Here is a 23,066-nt window from a genome sequence, read left to right as displayed (position 1 = left end):
GTATATAGGGTGTTCCCAAAATCACTAACATTTTGGAATAAAAGTTGTTCCTGAACTTTATGTACATTATTTATGTCATAATATGACTATGAAGAAGATATGAAGAAGCATAAAAGAAGCATAAAAAAAAAAACATTCCCCAATAGTGCAGTGAAGTTGTTTTTGTAAGGGAATAGTTTTTGCAGCAAGGAAATTCTACTGAATATCTCCTTTTGTGTTCCACAAAATAAAGAAAGTCAATATAGGGTTGGAATGACACAAAGGTGAGTAGGTTACAAAACAGAATTTTCACTTTTGGGTGACCTGTATCACTTGAATATTGGAGCCCGTTCCACTAACCTTTGGGTTAGCAGCCCATATCTTTCACCATATTTGTGATGGTTAGTCAGTTATCTGTTTCCACTCAGGGAGTACTATTAGAAAGCTGAAATCTATCAGGACTTGAATTGAACTAAACTGAACTGGGTGAAACAAAAATATGTGGATAAATGTCAATACCGCCACAACGGTGCTAAGACCTCCCTGCACCTCAGATTCAGTAAGTTTTGAAAACAACATGTGAAGAAATCTGTATTCTGCAATGAATTTTATAAGTCCATAAACATAATGAAATTTGCTCTGGTCTAGGGAACATGGTCAGGAAAAGTAAAATTGAGTTTTCTGTGGTAGACTGGAGAGCTTTAAAACAGCCCCGTTAGGAGGGGCTAACCAAAACCCCTCTGCTTTATTTTGTTCACTTTAAACTTGAGTGACAAGTCCTGACGGCTCTAAGCAAAGGCAGATGGAGACTGCCGTTGACTGGGCACGGCAATAGAGCATTGTGCTAGTGTCCCATTATGCTAGTGTTATTAGCACAATTTGCAGCAGCTTATAGTGCTAAACATTTTAATAATGGTAACATCATTGTCATCAATGTGATCTTATTGCTGTTTGGAGGTATTCATTCATGCATAAAGTGTGATTCTGGCACGTGCAAAAAAAAAAATGCTTGGATAGACTGTTACATGCAATAATAACGTATGGTCCACTTCTAAAATGGAAACGCTTGTGCATATGTTAAACTTCAGAGATGTAAAAATGTTTATAAATCATTTCATGTTTGTAGATTATTGAATGCAAAGGAAGATTTTATTGTATTTATAATAAATGTACATCGTGCCATTTATTTGGTGTATATTATCGCATAGCACAATCTGAGTATTATACTTGGGCCAACACATTCTCATGGCAATTCGTTACTGTTTTACACTTTTGCAAATTAGTTGCAAATTTTTCTCTCATTTGTACAGTTTTGTACCAACTGCTTATGCCCTACTGGTTAGGTTTAGAGATGAGGTTAGGAGAGGACCCTCATGCATACTTTTTTCTTAAAAATCTCACTTTTTTGTATGAATCACTTTGAGCAAATTCATACAAAATTGTCACCTTGCAAATCAATTGTGTTTTCTCATGTGAAGATTGGGTTAGGAGTTTACCTTCATGCATTCTTTTTATCTTCTTCTGAAAATCGAATGTATAGGTAAGAATCACATCTTACAAAATCATCACCTCGTAAAATAGGTACATTTGTCATAAGAGTGGGTTACTTAAAAGGGTCTACTTAAAAGAGTTTGTGTTTTAGACAATCAAAATGTAGATATTGTACATTTCAGTATCTGTCTAAACGTGCAAAAATGTATATGTACACTGTAAATATCTGTACAAATATAAATGAGATCGCCTTTATATTGCATATTAAATAGAGGTAGTAAAATAGAGTTGTTGAGGTCTGTGAGAACAAGTTGTTGTAAAACTGCGTCTTGGTTGTTTTTGAAGCTTGAAAAGAAGTTTTAACAGACTCAGGCTAGCTGATGTCTGTTTCAGGTTGCTGACATGTTTGACTAGAGCAAGCGTGATCTGTCTACTTGAGAATTTACAATGGGAACCCAAGACTAATGTTTTGATGGCTTGTATCTTTGAAAAGAACAGAGCATTTTTCCAATCATTTTACCTCAATAAATACCTTCCAGAGAGCATCTGGTGGAAACATGCAATGCAGTTGTGAAGTCTATTCCAGTGCTGTCCGACACGGTTACTAACAGTTACTTACTGCTCTTTATGTCTGCACCTCTGATGTAGAGCTGAGGCCAGCGACTGAACATGGGACTTATCTCATGAGATGAGCTATTATGGTAACTCAATATTTTAATGTGTCCCACGTATATGGAGGAATAATTCTGGAAAACAATAACTAGTGCAGGTGGTTTGTCTATTTTGCTGTTTTGAATTTGGTGTTTTGACTCATACGCTGTGTAAACTTGTCACAGTCATGTTTAGTTTTAGTCATAGACTTTATTGTCTGTTTTGACCGAGGTCTAATTCATTCATTAGTTGCTATACTCTTCGATTAGTATCACACCTGTTCCCTGTTCTGTTGATTATCTTCCCTCTGTGTATTTAAGCCATTAGTTCTCCTCTGTTCATTGTCTTGTGTCAATGTTTCTGGATTGTGTTTGTAGATCTCTCTCTGTGTTTATTAAAGTCTTGTTTTATTGTTCATTCTGCATAACGCATCATCTTTTGGATTACGCTATAGCCAACTTGTCAAAGCACACAAGACCACAGAAAGGATTATTTTCAGCCAAGATTTAAAATAGATATACCAGCTGTCCGAATGCTCTGTTTGGAGCAGGAGCATCGATCCCTCGAGGACCACACAAGTAACTTTTTAGATCTGGGGTGCCTGACGCATTTTCCCTGTGTGTTTATTCTGGCCAGCCTTAACGAATGAGCAGACAAAGGCACGTCTGCCCAGTGATGCTCCTCGAGGGACATTCGCTGAGTTTGTGGGGTGGGTGCTGGTACAAAATGTCTCTCCTTTTACTGTTTCCATTGTGGATGAAGACATCGCTAGCCCCACTCCAGACCCAGAGCCCATCAGCCATCAGCATGCCTGCCGTGGGATGCCAAAGCCCACCACTCATTGGGTGCCCGAGCCCACCATAACACCAGAGCCGGAGCAATCGCCTGAGGCAAATTTCATCACAGAGCCTGAGACCAGTGTGTGAATCAATGACCAAGACCAAGTGAATCTTGAGGTGTGTGAGCTGGTTACATCATTCGTCATTGAGGGCATATTGGTGAAGTTCGTTGGACTGGATTGGATCCCTGCCAACACTCTCTCCACTGAGGTTCATGCAGTAAGCTGGGTTCCTGAAGAATTATTATGAGCTGGATGAGGAAGTTATCGCTGGTCTCCCATTTCCCAAGTCCTCAAAATCATCCCTGGATAAGCCTATTTCTGTGTCATCCAAGTTGTCGCTGGTTAAGCCCAGTACCAAGTCTCCCTCTCCCTCCTCCACTACCAAAACCATTCAGTTCCTCTGCCTTGTCTCTGCTGTCTCGCCTTAGCCCCTCAGCTCCTCCAGTTGTTCCACTCTGCTGCACGATCCACCATGGGCTTTTCAGTCATCGGCTCCACCTTGGCTCGTGGATCCCAAAGCTCCACCTCAACCCTCCAAGCCTTATACTCCACCTTGGCTCTCTGACCCATCTGCTCCACCTTGGCTCAAAGCTTCCTCGGCTCCACCCTGGACTCTTATCCCTCAGGATCTGCCGGGCTCCCTCGTCCCTCAGTCTCCACCTTGGTGCATCGTTCCACCCCGGTCTGCCAAGCCAATAAGTTCAATAACAGTGTCGATGTTGCAAAATTTGTCAATTATGAATTCAATTAGCTTTAAAGAAGCTGTGCAGAAGACAGCTGAATTCAGTTAACGTTTTTGTTCTCTTCCAATTGTGTCAGTGCAGTCAAATTAATAATGCAGTATTACTGAATAGTTAGTGGTTTTTAAGTCCCAAATAAGTAAGCAAAATGTGACGGGGGCAAGGAGCCCAAACTCCATCAGGTGACCGAAATGGAGAAATGATAGCAAAGCTGAATTTTCAGCATCATTATTCCAGTCTTCAGTGTCACATGATCCTTCATAGTTCATTCTAATATGCTGATTTGTTGCTCAAGAAACATTTATCATTGTAATCACAGTTTATGATACTTGTGCTGCTTTAATATTTACTGTATAGTGGTTGTGCTGCTTAATATTCAAAAGAACAGCATGTATTTGAAATAGATTGTATTCACGGTCAATTTGATCAATTTAATGAAATGTAGGCTAGTAAAACAATGTCTGAAATGTTATAACATTTTCATTTTTTTTTTTACATTTCTACCAAACCAAGTAGATTCCAAATGTTTAATACAAGAATGCAGTAAAACAAGTAATATTAATAGATTCTATTTATATTCATCACTTCAACAATAGAAAGTGATAAACACTTTTATTGTCACTGAATTATTATTTTTTTTTTTAATGCCACAAATTCTGAATGATGGGAAGTTTTGAACCGATTCACGATTCACTTGATATGGATTCTTTGATAATTCACAAAAAATAACTGAACACTCTAGATCTGCTTTTTAAATCGAGATCATGATTCTGAATAGACAACTAAACAAAATAAGTAATTTGCTAGAGGTTCTTTTCACCTTTTTTGGCACTGAAGTTTTGATTGAAATTTCTTGAAAGGTGGCATATTAATCACGAAGAGCATTTTTTTCCCGAGACCAATGTGCTGTTTAAAATGATTTCTTGCCATCTAGGGAATTTTGCATAGTATGTTACGTTCTATCCTTCACGCTTCATGTCTCGGGTCAGCTCCGTCTGCTCGTCATCTTTAGCCTCAGATGGTTTTATTTGGAGAGGACCAGTCAGGCTAACTGGACAGATGTTCCCCCCCTCTTCAAACCTATATACTTCACATTATTACAAGCACTTACGTTCCCAGACGATGATTTACTGCCAAAAGACGATTCATGAAACATCCTGTCACTTAGAGCTGAAAAACACAAGCAAACATGTCACAGAGGTTCCTTTTGTGTGAGAGTGGCTTGCGTGTAGCCTAAATGAAACCGTTCCTGTAGCTCCAACAGAGCTGAAAGACGAAAGCTGGTGTGTATTTTGCGATCTGTACGTTTTCTGTGAAGGATGGGCCGCACTGATTCTGTTGTCTGAGAAAGGAAATCCTTTGAAGAGCAGCTGTAAAACAGCTCAAGGGCTTTTCAGTGCCTCACCCTTCTTATCTGTGCTGTCTCTTTAAAGAGATCATGGTGCAATTATGGTATTAGTAGGTAATTAGGATAATTTTGGCAGGTATGTGAAAGGAGCTGCTCAGTCCTCTAATGAAATGAGAGTGGCCTGTGGAAATGTGTTGGCACACGATTGGCCAGATAAATATATTGTGCTGCTCCTGTGAACTGGATTAATGAACTAATTTTTTCTTTTGGTGTGATAATATTAGAGTTGCTACTGTAAAAACTACTATATTTGGTTATAACTGTATTTGAAGCTAATTTATTTGAATTAATTTACATTTGGCAGATGTTTTTATGCAAAGAAGATAATTTTTTTTCATTTAGTTGCCTGGGAATCAAACCCATGACTTTGGTGTTGTTTCTGGTGCCATTCTGTACTTTTTAAGATGCATGAACGCTATAATTATGCTTGCCAGCCATAAACATTCTGCTGGTAGGCTAATTAGCCTACTTTGAGAAGGGTTTTTCATTATAATTATTCTGATTATTTTATTGACATATGTATTGAACATGTCAATAACAAGTTGTAATCATATTGTTATTCCTATCATTTCATAAATGCATAGTAAGGCACTCAAGACCATTCATTAGCAATTCTACCATGGTTAATATTGTGAGATATGAAAAAATGTACAAAGCAAAGGGTTAGGTGGTTTTCTTTTTAGGGGTAATGAAATGGAATTTTTTTTCAGTAAAGCTTTTTGCGCACACACACACACACACACACACACACACACACACACACACACACACACACACACACACACACACACACACACACACACACACACACACACACACACACACACACACACACACACACACACACACACAAACAAATGTATATGTGGAAAAAAACGATTATTTTTAACCCTTTAAGGTGAAACACTACAGGTGAATAGGGTAAAATTTTAAAATAATAGTTATCACCATGAAACTTCCTCAGTTGATTACTTACACAAGTATATAAAAAAAAATGTATTACAAGTTTTTGTAATTTGTATGTTTAATTATGCAAATTATGCATTATCTCATTAAATATGCATGATTTTGCGTATATTTTGGGTAGATAGATCTGAACATATGATAAAGCCAGGTGCAAAATTATATTTTCATTTTGTTTACAGTACACTCAACATTAATTTTTTTTAGAGGGATTTCAGGATATATGCTTTCATTACTTAGGAAATCAAAATATACTGTCCATAGCCTTAAAAAATAAATTTTCACCATATTTGTTTTATTAAAATGTCACATAATTCAGGCCAGGAATGATTTATTAATCATTGGACATTTACGATTGGTTTCTGATAGAAAGGAAATGCCCATATTTGGGTTACACAGCGTTGTGCAGGAGACACAGAGCTTTACAACGATACCGGTCATGACAGACTTCAGTAAACAGACAGAACTCGGCATGTCGCGTTGGAATGCTAACTTCTTGGTAAATTCGGGAAAAACTTGCTGCCGCAAGTAAACAAAATGTTATACAATAAACATCTTAATGTATATTTTCAACATTTTCTTTCTAGCAGCTTGAAAGAACACATATTGAAGGAGTAAACTAGCCCAAAATCTCAAAACTGGCCACTGCATGAAAAATCAATGTTTTTGCCTGCCGTGTCTCGCCTTAAGGCCTGTCAGTACACGGCCACTGTTATGATTGGCTAACTTCATTGCATAGGAAACAGTATCAGCGCCCACTCGCTATTACTCTTGAGTAAGTGATGTAAAAACATTATCCATATGAAACCATAATTTACAGATAAAATCATTTACTTATGGTTTGTGAAGCAGCCGCTGTCAGATCCAATACAGCTGGCTGCTTCATCTGTCAACAAATGTTTCTTTGCCAACTCTTCATCGCACCGTTTACAAGTCAAATTCTCCGAACAAACATATAATCCTCCGACGTGATCCATGACGCCATTAAAAAAATACACCATCCACTTGTTGAAGCTGATATCCTTCTGAAGTGAAATGAACAAATGAGCTGTTTGAACTGGACACGTCAAAGCGAATGTTCTTTCACTCTTCCGTTTGTCCTGTTGTCGACAGGGTCAAGTGTGTGAATAAGTCAGAAACTGAATGTGCATCTGTATACTGTATCCAGTGTAGACAGCATCAGCGATTATAATGGGTTCTATTTGCTTTTCACGTGACATGACGCTCACATTCAGTGTAGGCAATTTCAGCCATTATGCGACTGAACGCCAGTGGGCGGGCTATGATGTGATGATGTATAACTGTCCATCGATGTCTTGCTCTGAAGGCAGTCATATGCAAATGTATTTGCTTGTTTGACATCACAGATCCCTCAATGACCAAATTAGACATTTTTGATGTCTTGGTTTAACAAATGTTTGTTTTTAATGCAAGGACATTTTAAAATTGAGGACGTAAAAAGACCTCTTATGTCAAAAGATTCAGATATGTCATTCAGATAAGATTGCAGAAAACGTGATGCAGTTTTTCAGCAAAAGCAGTTGTTGTAGTTGTTCCTACTGGATCCTTATTGCTCATCTCATCATTTCTACACAGAGATTAAATGTTAGACAGATCTTTATTTGTCTCTGTACTTATCGTGTCTCCCTGACACCTCAAACAACTGCAAATCTCTTCAAACCTTTCAGCTGATGACATTAGGAATGCTGGGAGATGATGAACATTCTGTCCTTGTTGAATATCTGTTATGAATTATGCTGCCTATTAGTCATGTCAGGATGACACACTCTACCAAAAGTTTGGGATCAGTTCTTTTTTTCAATAGGATGCATTCACTTGATTAAAAGCAATAAAGAAATCATTTATAACATTACAAAATATTTCTTTCTATTCATCAAATAATCTTGAAATAAAAATGCAGTACAACTCTTTTTAACACTGATAATAATAAGAAATGTTTCTTGAGCACCAAATTAGCATATTAAAATGATTTCTGAAGGATCATGTGACCCTGAAGACTGGAGAAATGAAGCTGAAAATTCAGCTTTGCATCACAGGAATAAATGACATTTTAGAATATATTAAAATAGAAAACAGTTATGTTAAATTATAATAATATCATAATGTTACAGTTTTTGATCAAATAAATGCAGCTCAAACATTAAAACGTTTTTTTTTATTTTTTTTTTTATTGTAATATAATTCCTATATATATATATATAATGTATGTATGTATGTATGTGTGTATATGTGTATATATATATATATATATATATATATATATATATATATATATATATATATATATATATGTGTATATGTGTAAATATATGTGTATATGTGTATATATATATATATATATATATATATATATATATATATATATATATATATATATATATATATATATATATATATATATATATATATATATATATATATATATAAAATGACTTTCAAGTTCATAAGTACAAACTTCCCAGCAGGACTTGAAGGCAGTAGAAGTATTTCACATCAGAGAAAAAAAAAACTCATTGTGAAAGATTCAAATTGGAAGACAAGATATTTACATTTTTTAGGTTTCAGCGTATGATTCTTATCGCAGGTCTGATTTCACGTCACAATAATGCATTTCAGCAGTAATACTTGAAGGACATGTTTAAAAACTCTTGGTTCACTCTCTTGGTCAACTTTGCCCCCACAAGTGGTTTTGGTTTGAATTTGGATCTTATATAAGACATTTTAAAGCGGTTGATGTAATTTGGCACACACGCTCGTCTTTGAATTCATCAAATGCAGCTCCAATCAGTCCTGCGCCCAGGACTGTTGACACTAGCAGGAAATCAAAGTCCAGCGCGGCAGTCCTGCGCTGCCCGAACCATGTGCTGGTGCATGAGGCAGCCTCACGGGGAAGATTAATTAGTGTACACAAACGTGTGTGGATGTTTATACACCAGAGTGTGTTCTGAGATGTTAACATATCAGTCAGCTCTTGCTCTCCTTCACTGCCAACCACATGGCCAGACACATGTACACATACACGCACAGACATGTATATACTCACGCATGTATGTATGTGTACGCTCACAAACAGAGCCGCACGAAATAACGTGGCCTTCTGTGCGCAAGTGATAACAACTAACCATCCGAAAATAAAGACATAAAGCACATAGATGAATGCACACGCAGTCCAAGCTAGCCATACTGAATTATAAACAGGTGTCTTCATAGTTTGCATTCTTCCCAAACACGAAAGTGGTTTGACCTGAGCGGTTTTGAGTGTGTATCGAGCCCTATCATACCAGGGTCCCTGTGTAATTTCTGTATTTATAAACACGAGTGCACTTGGGTTTGTGTGACACATACCGTGTGCTAAAGACTACCACAGGCATAGCTGAAATATTGGAACCATATTTTCACCCCTTTTCCTGGCACTCATTTTTGAAGGGAAGCCTGTCGTACATCACGGGAATACTTTGACGGGGGTCTCTGAAATGCCTCAAACTGATCCCTCCTAAAACTGATGTACGGCGGGGTTGAGTTTTGCTCCTAAGTGCTGGAATAACAGCAAGCTTGTGTGGGTGAAAAATGGAATGGAAAGCGAGTTCAGAAGCCATTCATTACGATTTAACAGGATATTACTTGTTGTTTAACGTTTTAGTTGCTTAGAAGGTCACTCTCGTAATGGTTTAAAACTATTCGAACTATTGCACGTCGTGATGTGGTGTTTTCTTTTTCCAGAAATGAGTGTTGATGAAGGGTCAGGGATAGTATCCGTCCTCTTCAGAAACAGAGGATTTGTCCAGCATCCGTAGTCATTAGTCATAATTAGACCTGGTTATTTTTCCACTGCAATTGAACGATTAAACTTGAAATTGCTTTAAAGAGAGCTGGGAATTAAAATAGGCGAAATAATAGCATTAACTTCCAATGACTGGAAAGCTTTCTCACACAGTCTACGCACAGTTTAGCAAGAAATGCCACGTGAAACTAATAATTGTTATTTTTTTATGAAAAAAACGTAAATGGTGTTTGGCTGTGCAAATTTGTTGCCATGATGCCAGTATATTTTGTGTGGCTGCCAGGCTGTTACTGGGCAGTTTCTAAGGTGTTCGTAGTGGTTTTTTTTGTTTTTGTTTTTTTTTACCTTTACTGTAAAAAAAGTGTATGATGTAAATACCTTAGACTCTCTATAGATTTAGACTGTCGTTAGATTTTAATAATGATTAATAGGATGGACTTGCTGTTAAGAATAATGATTTTATAAGACAATATTATACACTCACTTGTCGCCACCTATACTGATGTAACAATGTAATGTACTATGAAGTATAACTGAACGAATCAGTGAACTAATCTGAACACTGGAAAATCCAATTCATTCTTATGAATTCAGTCGGTTTAATGTAAATGAACAGATTCAAAAGTGATTGATCAATTTGAGTTCCTGCACTTTGTTTTCAATATATATATATATTTTTTATACATACATTTTTCGGTTAAAGCCTTCATTTTTTGGTAACACTTTTAGTTTTCCAATTCTCACTACGAATTGGTTGCTTATTATCATGCATATTACTACACTGTAAAAAAAATTATATGATTAATACGTTATCATGACAACATATGTTTTTGCATTGCTTTAACTCATCAAAATAAGTTAAGCAATAAGTTGAAATACAAGATACAACTCATTTCTTAAGTCATTTTAATGTCATTTAAGTTTAAATGACTTAGACATCCAAGTTGATATACTCACTAAATGAATCTTTTAGTTCAGTTGTGCTGTCATTTGTATGGTTATCTGTATAATCAAAATCCACGTTGCTATATTTTGGTGCATCACACTTAAAAACAGCTTCATCATTTGCTCTGTGTTCATCAAGTGTTTAGTAGTGTACTTTTCCTTTGTTTAGGTGTAACATGAGCCCACATGACTGTCCTATGAACGCTGAAGAATGCATCCCATGTAATTAATGTAATTGCATCCCATGTAATGGGATTCTGTGAGGGGCTTGCGTGCAATTAGAATTGATTACATGGTGAGGAATGCGAACAGTATGTGCATGTGGCGTATGATTATAAAAGCAATCTGGCCTTTTTTAATTCATTTTAGGAAATAAATAATTTTTAATAATTGCCATATATAGTTTGACTTTAATCATACAGAGGGGTCCAAGCATCTTTTTATTCAAAATATAATTTCAATTAGAAAAATTCAAAACGGATCTCTCTGTATAGCTTTTTCACACTTCTGGAATAATATGCAAAAAATGCAGTTTACTTCTCTAAGTTGTTCACTCTTTTTGAAAACAATGTATTGTATAAGAGCCCATAGACATGGATTTAGAGATGTTTTCTTGGTATGGAAGTGCTTTGATCTTTTTCTTTTTTTGGAATTTGGGTGTACATGTCCTGATAGTTGCTGTAGGTAATCACGTGTCATAAATGGAAATAAGCTGGCTCAGAAATGAGCCGTAGCGCTCTGGTGCAGTCCAGCTTGTTATGGGAGTCTTATGTCTGTGATCAGATAGCTACCCTGACAAAATCCAGACCCCTTTCTGTTTCCATTACATTGGGAGAGGGGGGATCCGGCACTTTAGTTCTACTCATTGGGTTCAGCGTTTGCTGAACTTGCTACAAAAGTTCAGACTGTCGACTCCAAAAGAGTTCAAAGGCACCAGTTTTTTTAAAAATACATCTGTGCGTTCATACAGGACTCATAGTTGTTGCACTACTTTAGCTAAAGTTATTGAAGAGCTTCTTGGCGCCCTGTTGCACACTGCACATGAAAGTAGTGTATGTGGTGCATATTTATTTTGGCACCCATATTAACAAACTACAGTTTTCACACAGTGCTGTGTAGCAGAGGTGCACAGGGTAGGTGTGAAGAGATTTTTTATGCTGATGAAGTGCACTAGTCACTAACTTTCATAGATTTCATTAACATAAATAACATAAAATGGACCTTCCTGAAAACTCTCCTCTGGATTCACAACTGATTCAGAAACCTCAGATTTTTTTACTTAAATGTGTTTATGTTAAAGCGCCTTATTTTGTTTCTGTGTTGATTCTATAATAAAATGTCGATACAATGTAACGTATTTTCTCTGGCTCTTGTTTTAAATTATTTTGTTCCGTTATTATGCGTCGAGTTGTCACCGGTTGACGTTGTACAAGCAGAATGTGGCGGTTGGTCGGTGTAGTATTAGTCCCGCCTCTCCTCCACTGTGATTGGACGGCTGGGTAAAAAGTGAAAGTGATGAGCTCTACGTTTTACCCAAAGTTGAACATTCTTCAACTCTCGGCGTCTAGTAAAAAACGCTGAGCGCTCAGCGTGAAAAAAATGCTCAGTGCCTCGTTATGCTCATGAAACGTTTCCCATTGAAAACAATTGAAAAAATACGCCAGTCACATGAAAAAACGCTTTGGTGGACACACGGCCTAAGTATGTGACAAATTTGCATAATGCCAGCCTATGGTCTTCATTGGATGCCACCCACGAACAACTTCTACAACTTCTGCCCACGTCTACTTTGACCTGTAGTTGTAGCTGAGACTGCAGAGTTTGGTTTGTGCTGTCGACATGTTGAGAAGACGCAGTTTTCTGTGTTGCAGAAGCAAATTTTGCACTTCTAAAGGATGAGAACACAGGCTCTAATTGATACAGTAAAACAGACGCCATCGTGACTGTTTCGTTTCCGACACGTGCTGTAAGCAGTAGACCACTGGGCTCAACATCTGACCAATCAGAGCAGAGTTAAGCTCGTGGAAAGTAGGGGTTTAGAGAGACTGAATCTTCGAACAAACCATTTTCAGACTCTTTGAGAAATGTGGTGATGTGCAATGTATATTATGAGAAAATTAAAGTGCTTTTTGACCTTGGATGCATGTAAACCTGTAGGAGCCCTCCAAAACTAAATTATGCACCTTTAAAATAGTAAAATAGGGACACTTTAATGAATCATATTCTAATTATTTGTAAATAGGGTGCACGTGCATGCTCATTCAAAATTAGCATAATTTTCATCCATTAATTACAACTGTGTGAAATAATGTGTATAGACTGCCTGAGTCTGTTGTGAGACAGGTTAACATATTGTGCATTTAAGATCCAATTCTTATTCAAAACCTGTCTATCAGATGTGGTCTTGCGTCTTGAGTAAAATCATAAACAACAGGCAAGCATGTTATTCTACATTATTGATTTATTCTTAATGTAATTTACCGATGAGCTGATAACCTGTGAGAGAAACTTCCACATTGTCCAAAGTCAACAACATTATTTTCCAGTCCTTCCAAGGAGGCTTTCAATATTTATCATTGTTTCATTTTACCACTGATAAGGAGAAAAACAGAGAGGATGAGAGAGCCAGAGAAAGTGGGGGATAAAGAAAGAGCAAAAGAGCTGATGTCTCTGGAAATACTTGAGTTCTCTGTTGTTCTTCGTCCGTCCAGAGCTCTAGGGAGTGTTTGGCTCAGGACGCTGCTTACACACTAATTACCTTATTACTGTAGCTGAGCAATATGGAACTGATCAAACTAGCTGCTTTTAGGAAAACTAGCTGTTCTATCAATGAGATTTACTCCTTACAGAAAAAAAAAGCAAACTACTGCACAGCAGTAAATGTGTGAGAACTGTAACATGATCTATCTGTCTGTCTGTCTGTCTATCTATCCATCTGTCTGTCTATCGTTCTGTCGATTGATCTATCGTTCTATCTATATATCAATCGATTGTTCTATCAATCGTTCTATCTGTCTGTCTATCATCTATCGATCGTTCTGTCATTCTGTCTATCATTCTATCAGATGTCATTCTTTTGCGGTCTCTCTATTTATCTATGTATCGTTCATCGTTCTATCTATTTAATGTGCCTTATTTATTTCTTGTATACAGAACTGCATGACACATTATGTTGTGCCTATATTCAGAACAATGAAATTCTTGCTCATGTGATATTGCTTAGTAATATTTCAAAAATTCCCAAACTAGGCATGCGTTTACAAATGATCATAGTAGATTTAGCATGGTTCCTATGCTGTTTCTCTACCTGATCCAGAGTACAGTGAGGAGGGAAATTGTGGGTTACCTGAGGAACAAAATCACATCTGGATCTGTTTCATCCTCTGCCCTAACAGCAGTCCTGCAAATTTTCCATCCACCTGTCTTTGATGATATACTGTGCCGTTTTAATAACCTTGCGGTGCTAAAGGCTGCACAACAAGCAGAACTCCCACAATACTCCATAGACATGGCAAGGTGGTCCAGGTCCAACGTATAATATATATATATATATATATATATAATATGGCATTTTAATTCTAGTAAACAAGTCCATATAACTGCCTTTGTTTGATGCCTGAAAGCCTGCTAAGTAAAAGTGATAAAAGGTCTGTCATTGGTGTTTCACTGCATGTTTGAATTAAACATAATCTTGATCTCATTATGGTAATATTTTAACGAGTCTGTAATTGGAACACTTCCCTGCTGCTTTAAAGTGCTGATTTAAAAGACCGGTTTTTATAGTTTGGTACCCAGGGAAGCTGTGTGTTGGATCTTTTTACGAGACTTTGAACGTCCGTCCATGTGATTAGAATATTTGCGTAGGCTATTTAGAAAACGACACTTTGCCATTAGTGGTGATGTTTCAAATTGTGATGAAAGCTATAAAGATAACTACACAATTAAACTGAAGTTCAGCAGTCACGCCAGTGTGCATTTCTTCCATTCCCATCCATGCCGTCTGATTTTCTGCCTGTTGGTTGCGTTCTTGTGATTCTGTTTTGCTTTTCTCTGAGGATTCACATCTACCCAAAAATGCTGATGAGAGGAACATTACTTCTGCCAATGTTGCAGTCAAAGAATTTAATAAATATAATCTCTGAACAGATGTAATAGCAACTAGCAGCTAGTTGTTCCTATGCCCAGAAAGAATCTGCAGACCTTCTTTGCATTTTCTGTGTGGATTTTGGTGGGAAATCTGTAGAAAGGTTTTAAACACAGTAAAACGTGTTCCTCGAAGCTGTACTACACTTTTATTGGTAACCGAACATATAATCAATATATTTAATAAACAGACAGAAAGGGTGTGGGAACTTTGCGAATGATGGAACTTTGGAATTGTTCTAAAGTCTTCTTAAAAAAAAAAGTTGATTCAACATTGAAATAAACTAAAGACATGAAATAATGGACTCACTTCTTTTAAATCACACTTAGCACAAAATCTCTCATCACTGACAAGATGGGGCTCCCTGTGCGTCTCTTGTTTCATCTGCTTCTTTTTAAACACAGGAAATGAAGTCAAAGGGCACTGAAATATTTGTGCTTATTTTTGCCACTCTTAACAGATAGAGTTTCCAAACATTAGCCAACGGCTGTCCTTTTAACAAAATCAGAATTATCATGTCTGTCTCTCTGTCTATTTGGCAGATTTAAAATTGGAATACTTGAATGCGTTTCTGTTTTTTATTTCCTTTTAACCTGCATGCTGCGTTTGCTTATGCCCTGCGCATTAAAAGAGCACGAGTTTCCTTGAAGTATTTAAAAAAGTACAAATTTATGTTTTTTTAATTAAATTGTTTTATTTTGGTAAAAAATATTAATTATTATTATTATTATTAATAATATATATTAATATCAGTGTTAAATAATAATAATAATAATAGTGTTAGTTTTATTATTTTCGGTCCTGAAATATTAAAGGAATATAATAAAGTATAATATACAGTGAGGAAAATAAGTATTTGAACACCCTGTTATTTTGCAAGTTTTCCCACTTGGAAATCATGGAGGGGTCTGAAATTGTCATCGTAGGTGCATGTCCACTGTGAGAGACATAATCTAAAAATTAAAATCCAGAAATCACAATGTATGATTTTTTAACTATTTATTTGTATGATACAGCTGCAAATAAGTATTTGAACACCTGTCTATCAGCTAGAATTCTGACCCTCAAAGACCTGTTAGTCTGCCTTTAAAATGTCCACCTCCACTCCATTTATTATCCTAAATTAGATGCACCTGTTTGAGGTCGTTAGCTGCATAAAGACACATGTCCACCCCATACAATCAGTAAGAATCCAACTACTAAAGGCGGGCGTACACGGTGCGAGTTCGGACACTCGGGAGGTTGTGAGATATTGCACACGTTGCGAGTCAGTATGCGCACGCTGTATGGTTGCTGCCACTGAGTTATAGCCCCACGTGGTTGTGTATGATTTAGCAATAGGGGACAGCTGGTGAAAATTGGGCCGACTCCCCGAATTTTTTAAACATGTTTAAAAATGATCGGGAGGTCGGGGAGGTGCTCATAACGTGCTCGGCTCGGCTCGTAATTCCTCTCACACGCTGCGAGCCGCGACCATGCGAGCATCACCGATTCCACTCGATTTCTCCCGAGAGAAAAAAAATCTGCGAGCTCGTAAAAACAGCAAAAATCACACCGTGTACGCCCGCCTTAACATGGCCAAGACCAAAGAGCTGTCCAAAGACACTAGAGACAAAATTGTACACCTTCACAAGGCTGGAAAGGGCTACGGGGGAAATTGCCAAGCAGCTTGGTGAAAAAAGGTCCACTGTTGGAGCAATCATTAGAAAATGGAAGAAGCTAAACATGACTGTCAATCTCCCTCGGACTGGGGCTCCATGCAAGATCTCACCTCGTGGGGTCTCAATGATCCTAAGAAAGGTGAGAAATCAGCCCAGAACTACACGGGAGGAGCTGGTCAATGACCTGAAAAGAGCTGGGACCACCGTTTCCAAGGTTACTGTTGGTAATACACTAAGACGTCATGGTTTGAAATCATGCATGGCACAGAAGGTTCCCCTGCTTAAACCAGCACATGTCAAGGCCCGTCTTAAGTTTGCCAATGACCATTTGGATGATCCAGAGGAGTCATGGGAGAAAGTCATGTGGTCAGATGAGACCAAAATAGAAATAGAAAATATAATTATTTTGGTCATAATTCCACTAAACGTGTTTGGAGGAAGAAGAATGATGAGTACCATCCCAAGAACACCATCCCTACTGTGAAGCATGGGGGTGGTAGCATCATGCTTTGGGGGTGTTTTTCTGCACATGGGACAGGGCGACTGCACTGTATTAAGGAGAGGATGACCGGGGCCATGTATTGCGAGATTTTGGGGAACAACCTCCTTCCCTCAGTTAGAGCATTGAAGATGGGTCGAGGCTGGGTCTTAATGACCCGAAGCACACAGCCAGGATAACCAAGGAGTGGCTCTGTAAGAAGCATATCAAGGTTCTGGCGTGGCCTAGCCAGTCTCCAGACCTAAACCCAATAGAGAATCTTTGGAGGGAGCTCAAACTCCGTGTTTCTCAGCGACAGCCCAGAAACCTGACTGATCTAGAGAAGATCTGTGTGGAGGAGTGGGCCAAAATCCCTCCTGCAATGTGTGCAAACCTGGTGAAAAACTACAGGAAACGTTTGACCTCTGTAATTGCAAACAAAGGTTACTGTACCAAATATTAACATTGATTTTCTCAGGTGTTCAAATACTTATTTGCAGCTGTATCATACAAATAAATAGTTAAAAAAATCATACATTGTGATTTCTGGGGTTTTTTTTTTTAGATTATGTCTCTCACAGTGGACATGAACCTACGATGACAATTTCAGACCCCTCCATGATTTCTAAGTGGGAGAACTTGCAAAACAGCAGGGTGTTCAAATACTTATTTTCCTCACTGTACATAGGCTAATGCAATAGTCCTGTGGTTCTCAACTGGTTTGACCATGGTATCTGCATTTTCCCATGATCATTAAGCCGCACACAAGTACCGTCCCACTTTACTTCACATACACATGAATTGTAAGAATCATAACACTGAATAGCCTAAATAGGATAAGGTAATGCTATTAAATAGAAGTCCCAAACTAGTTTTTGTTAATGCAATACAGTTAGTAAGTTGGTATGAGCCGCTACAGTCATCAAAAATATAGAAAATAGCACAAAGTGAAATTTTGGGTAAAGGTAATGGAAAGTACAGTTACCATGGTAAATATACAATACTAACATGAACTCTTAATAAAACACATGGATACTGCTCCTGATAAATAGAATGAACATCATATATTTATGCAAATCCTTCCCTGCTAACACACAATGTACCAGTTTAGCCTTGGTACAGTAACAGTAACGGGTGAGAAACACTGCAATAGTCTAACTAACTAAAATGTAAAATGGTTATGATAAAAAAAAAAAATGCAAGTATCAATGTTACAGCTTTGTTTGGCTTTTTCCCAGCCAGGTCTTTAGACAAACTCTACAACTTTGCCGACTGCGCAGGACTGCACCTGATCTTTGGGCTGAATGCCTTGCACAGAAACCCTGACAACTCGTGGAACGCCTCCAGTGCCCTGAGCCTGCTCAAATACAGCGCCGGCAAAAAATACAACATCTCCTGGGAGCTCGGCAATGGTGAGTCCTCTCTGCTGTGACATCATTCATGCATCTACTAAAGAAAAAACAAAAGCATCCATCTTGCAGTGATTATTGTGGGAGTGTGTAACTAAAAGGTTGCAGGTTTGAACCTTGCAAGGTGGAATTCTTGAACAAGACGTACACTTTAAGGAATAGTTCACTTCAAAATGAAAACCCTCAAGTTGTTCCAAACCTGTATGAATTTCTGTCCTCTGTTGAACACAAAGGAACATAATTTGAAGAATGTCGGTAACCAAACAGTTGATGGGCCCCATTGACTTACATAGTATTTTTTGTCCTACTATGGAAGTCAATGGGGTCCATCAACTGTTTGGTTACCGACATTCTTCAAAATATGTTCTTTTGTGTTCAACAGAGGAAAGAAATAACCGTTACAACGTGAACAGCATCAGCTCTGAAGTTTCTAGAAAATTATAAAATGGTTGTGTACAACATTTATACATTGCTGTCACAGTAACTGACCAATCATGATAAGCATTTTGCTTAGATAATTATGTATGCTGGAAACATTAAACATGTTAGGATTAATAAGAGGAATTAAATCTGAATTTAATTTACTAAAACAAGCGAAATAAAGAATGGAACAAGTTGTGAGACTTAATTTGTCCTTGCCCTTAGTCTCTTTCGAAGTTATCGCACAAAAAACGTGAAAAAAGGCCCGTCAATCCACTCTCAACAAGCATCTTCTCATTTTCCACTGTCTTCTCATTGACCCACATCCACTTGAGACACTTGAAGTGCTTGATGTACAACAGCATAAAGGCTGGAAAAGTGTCAGCTGTATAAGCCGGGAATGTTTTATATAAGCAGCAGTCTTTACTGATACAATATTGTGGAAAAATTACTGGCATGGCCAGTTCAAGAAGCTCTGGTCATTGTTACATTATACTATACTTCATATAAAACTAATCCCATTCCAACAGGGCTTATGTCAGGATACAAATCACAAAGCAGAACCCAAAAGGACACCTGGTGACTTTGTAATCTGCTCTAAACACTCATTAATCTTTTGTCCTGTTCCAGACATGCTGAAAATTGCCCTATTCATGATGCCCTTGTATCAGATGTCTCTCTATAAACATCAAAACAACAAACTTTTGACAAAAAATGATATATAGTGTATATATATAGCTGTTATTGACCGCATGTGCAGCTTGTAGTTGCACACTTAGCATTTATAAAAACCAGAGGCCGCTTAAAGAATGTACATAAACCATATATTGTCTTAATCGTTTGTTTATTGGCTACATTTTTAATGTGTCAAATGGTTACTAGCTGTCGGCGTGCAGCACACTGCTGCTTTTGCTCTGAGATTGTCATATAAGACCGAAGGGAGCAGAACGCTCAAAGAGAGCAATCTGTCTGCTCATACTGAATGTACAAAAAATAATTATATATTATCATAATTAATATCTGTCATGTAATACTGGATAAGAGTCTGGATTAGAGTTAAATCCTTCCATTTACCAAATTCTAATAAAGGCATGTTGTTACTGGAACAGCCATTTGGATGTTTGTCTTTTTGTCTTCAACTGTAACAATAACCACGTGCAAAGAAAAGCTGTTAGGGATAACTTGCTAAATCAGATTTTGCGAAGCTGTTAATTCAAAAACAAACTCTTTCGAGCGAACTAGGAGGCCAAATGAAACAAAGGGAAATATTTTCAGCTGTGGGTGGATGTTTATTGAGTGGGTCTTGCCAGCGTGACACAAAGTCTCAAAGTGATGCACGGGCAGTGGGGTGATTTATTTCATGACTGTGTTATTGTGCTTTTTCTAAATGATAGGATCTGGATAATATTTTAATGGATGATAATAATAATGTCTCATATTTTCCACTGGCCTCGGCCTGGTCCGGTACTGTATTGACACAACAGCTCAGCATTTCTGCGTTTCTCTCCCTACACAAACACACACTCACACAGGCTGTGATGTTTATAAAATTCACCACTTGACTTCTGTAACATCCTTGCTGTGATTTCAAGTGTGCACCTCCCACAAGTGTTGCCTTGTTTAAATAGTTTACAGAGTGCTGACCACAATATAGGTCGTAATTCAAAGGCAGTTGCATGTTCGCTTGCGATTGGGTGTCAGCTTGCATCTAAAGTCTTAAAGGGATAGTTCACCCAAAAATGCATTTTTTTTACTTGCGACAATTGTCAAGCTCCAACATAAAAAAAAAAAAAATAAACATAATGATTAAACAGGATATACAGTACCGGACAAAAGTTGGGAAGCATTACTATTTTTAATGTTTTTTGAAAGAAATCTCTTCTGCTCATCAAGACTGCAATCATTTGATCAAAAATATAGAAAAAACAGTTATATTGTGAAATATTATTAAAATTTAAAATAATGATTTTCTAATTGAATATACTTTAAAATCATATTTATTTTTGTGATGCAAAGCTGAATTTTCAGCATCATTGTCACACATTATTATCACAGGATTTTCACACAATCCTTCAGAAATCATTCTAATATGCTGATTTATTATCGTTGTTGGAAACAGTTGTGCTGCTTATTATAAAATAACCTGTGATACTTTTTTCAGGATTCTTTGATGAATAAAAAGTTAAAATAGAACTCTTTTTAATCACAGGCTTGATAAGCATAAGAGACTTCTAGTAATGTTTAAATGTTAAAGTTTTGAACGGCTCTGTGTCTATATAAGCAAGGATGCACTGAATTGATAAAAAGGGTATTCAATTGATAAAAATAGTTCAAGTAATGATGCTGAAAATTCAGCTTTGCATCACAGGAATAAATTACATTTTAAAATATTTTTAACCAGAAAACAGTTTTAAATTGTAATAATATTTCTTTCAAAGACTTTCAAAACCATTAAACAAATCCCGAATTCCATTTGAAATGAATTCATTCTTAATTGGTAAAGCAGAATCTCATCATGTATATTTTTCTTTTATTTCCCCGCACAGAGCCCAACAGTTACCGCACGATGGCTTCTCGTTCAGTCAACAGCTCTCGTCTGGCTCAGGATTACGCTCTTCTGAGGACGTTACTGCAGTCGGTGCGTTTCTACAGCCGAGCAAACCTCTATGGGCCCAACGTCGGCCATCCTCGTAAAAACGCAATCCTGTTACTAGACGGGTGAGTGTCTCTGTCATTTGTTCAGAAATATAGCAGCCTCCCTGCATGCGCTTATTTGTATGTTTGACATGCGTGACAACTTATAAACCAAATAGGTTAGGATTTTTTTGGCTGTTTTTATAATGCAAAAAAAATGCTGTAATGATGCTGAAAATTCGGCCATCACAGGAATAAATTACATTTTACAATAGAAAACGTAACGTAACAAAAAAATGGGAATTTAGCGATAGTCATGCTGACATAAAGCAGTTTAACTTTGTAGATGAGCCACAGTTTAGCAGTGTGAGTCTTAAATATGTTCTTATTGGATGTGATTGTCACATCATGTGGGGTTTTGCGCTTTCAGTGTAGAAAGGCATTGTGACTGTTCACACATGGTGTTGGCAGAAGGGCTTATCTGATGTGTGACTCGTTTTAATGGCTCGTAGAAGAGATCTCCAAAGCACATTGTTTAAGAGAGCGCGGGACAGTCCGCCTGCCTGGAGAAGCACATAGCTGAGCCGTGTTTATGTTGCTCCATGTGGATTGTTAGTCCAGGGGCCTGTAGCACCAATGAAACTCACCGTCAGATAAATAAAGTGTCACTCTATTAATGGCGTGACAGAGCAATGTTCCACCTGTGTGTTACTTGTTCCTCCCACTCTCTCCTGCAAGAGCGCAGAGGCTTCAGTACGGCAGCCCTCAATTTTGAGCATGTAGTGCAACATAGTAGCATATTTTAATTCCAGTGAGACATTATAAAAGAAATAACTTGCAGTCAGTAAATCAAGAACCAATCAGGGGCTGCGTTTCCCAAAAGCACAGTAAGCCTAGTCAACATTGTAGAACAATTGACACCAATTGTCTCTACGATCACCGTAGGCTTACGATGCAGGAGATGCATCAAAATCAATCAAAACCCACAGCCAATCAGAACAGCGTGTGGGCGGAGTCTCGCAGCAAGTGCACAGCACCAGATCTTGACGGCAATCTTAAGAAAATGGATAAGTAGGCTACATATTACTAGCCTGGTAATACCAAACTCTGCTACTTCGCTTTGCTTCGTAGACAGAGTCTGGAATGGCATAATAGAGAAGTGTTTTCTCTCTCGCGGGGGGTCGCTTGTCTGAAGTTTAAAATCATTGGTTACCCGTAAGCCAATCACATAACGTTTGGTTATGGCGTGTGTTATGCGCATGCTCAGCCGCATCTAACTTCCACTGTAAACACATGTATGATGCGAAAACAAAACCATCGAGCGAAATACCGGAGTGAACATGGCTGTGAACGACTTTTGCAGATTATGTGAAGTAAATCTACGCATCCATGGTACAATCAGCGTCTACGTCACGGCTCTCAGTCCGCCCTCTGTTCGTTGATTGGCCGGCTGTTTTCAGGCCGGAGGAAAACGGAAAGCTATGTCGCTGTCTCAGACTG

General features: G+C 37.7%; 1 protein-coding gene across 1 annotated transcript in view; it reads left to right on the top strand.

Moving 5' to 3' along the window:
- Positions 1-23,066, top strand: part of hpse2 (heparanase 2) — a gene marked incomplete at both ends in the record, with an annotated part of 93,843 nt that overhangs the window by 16,457 nt on the left and 54,320 nt on the right. Inside the window, 2 exons of the mRNA XM_081350782.1 lie at positions 18,342-18,515; positions 21,479-21,650. Of these exons, the coding sequence (XP_081206908.1) occupies positions 18,342-18,515; positions 21,479-21,650 (346 nt within the window). The remainder of the gene's footprint in view (positions 1-18,341; positions 18,516-21,478; positions 21,651-23,066) is intronic.

Source organism: Scardinius erythrophthalmus (genome assembly GCF_964197995.2).
Source record: "Scardinius erythrophthalmus genome assembly, chromosome: 21".
Lineage (NCBI taxonomy): Eukaryota > Metazoa > Chordata > Actinopteri > Cypriniformes > Leuciscidae > Scardinius > Scardinius erythrophthalmus.
The sequence above is the reverse complement of the archived record's forward strand: the minus strand, read 5'-3'. Positions and strand labels throughout refer to the sequence as shown.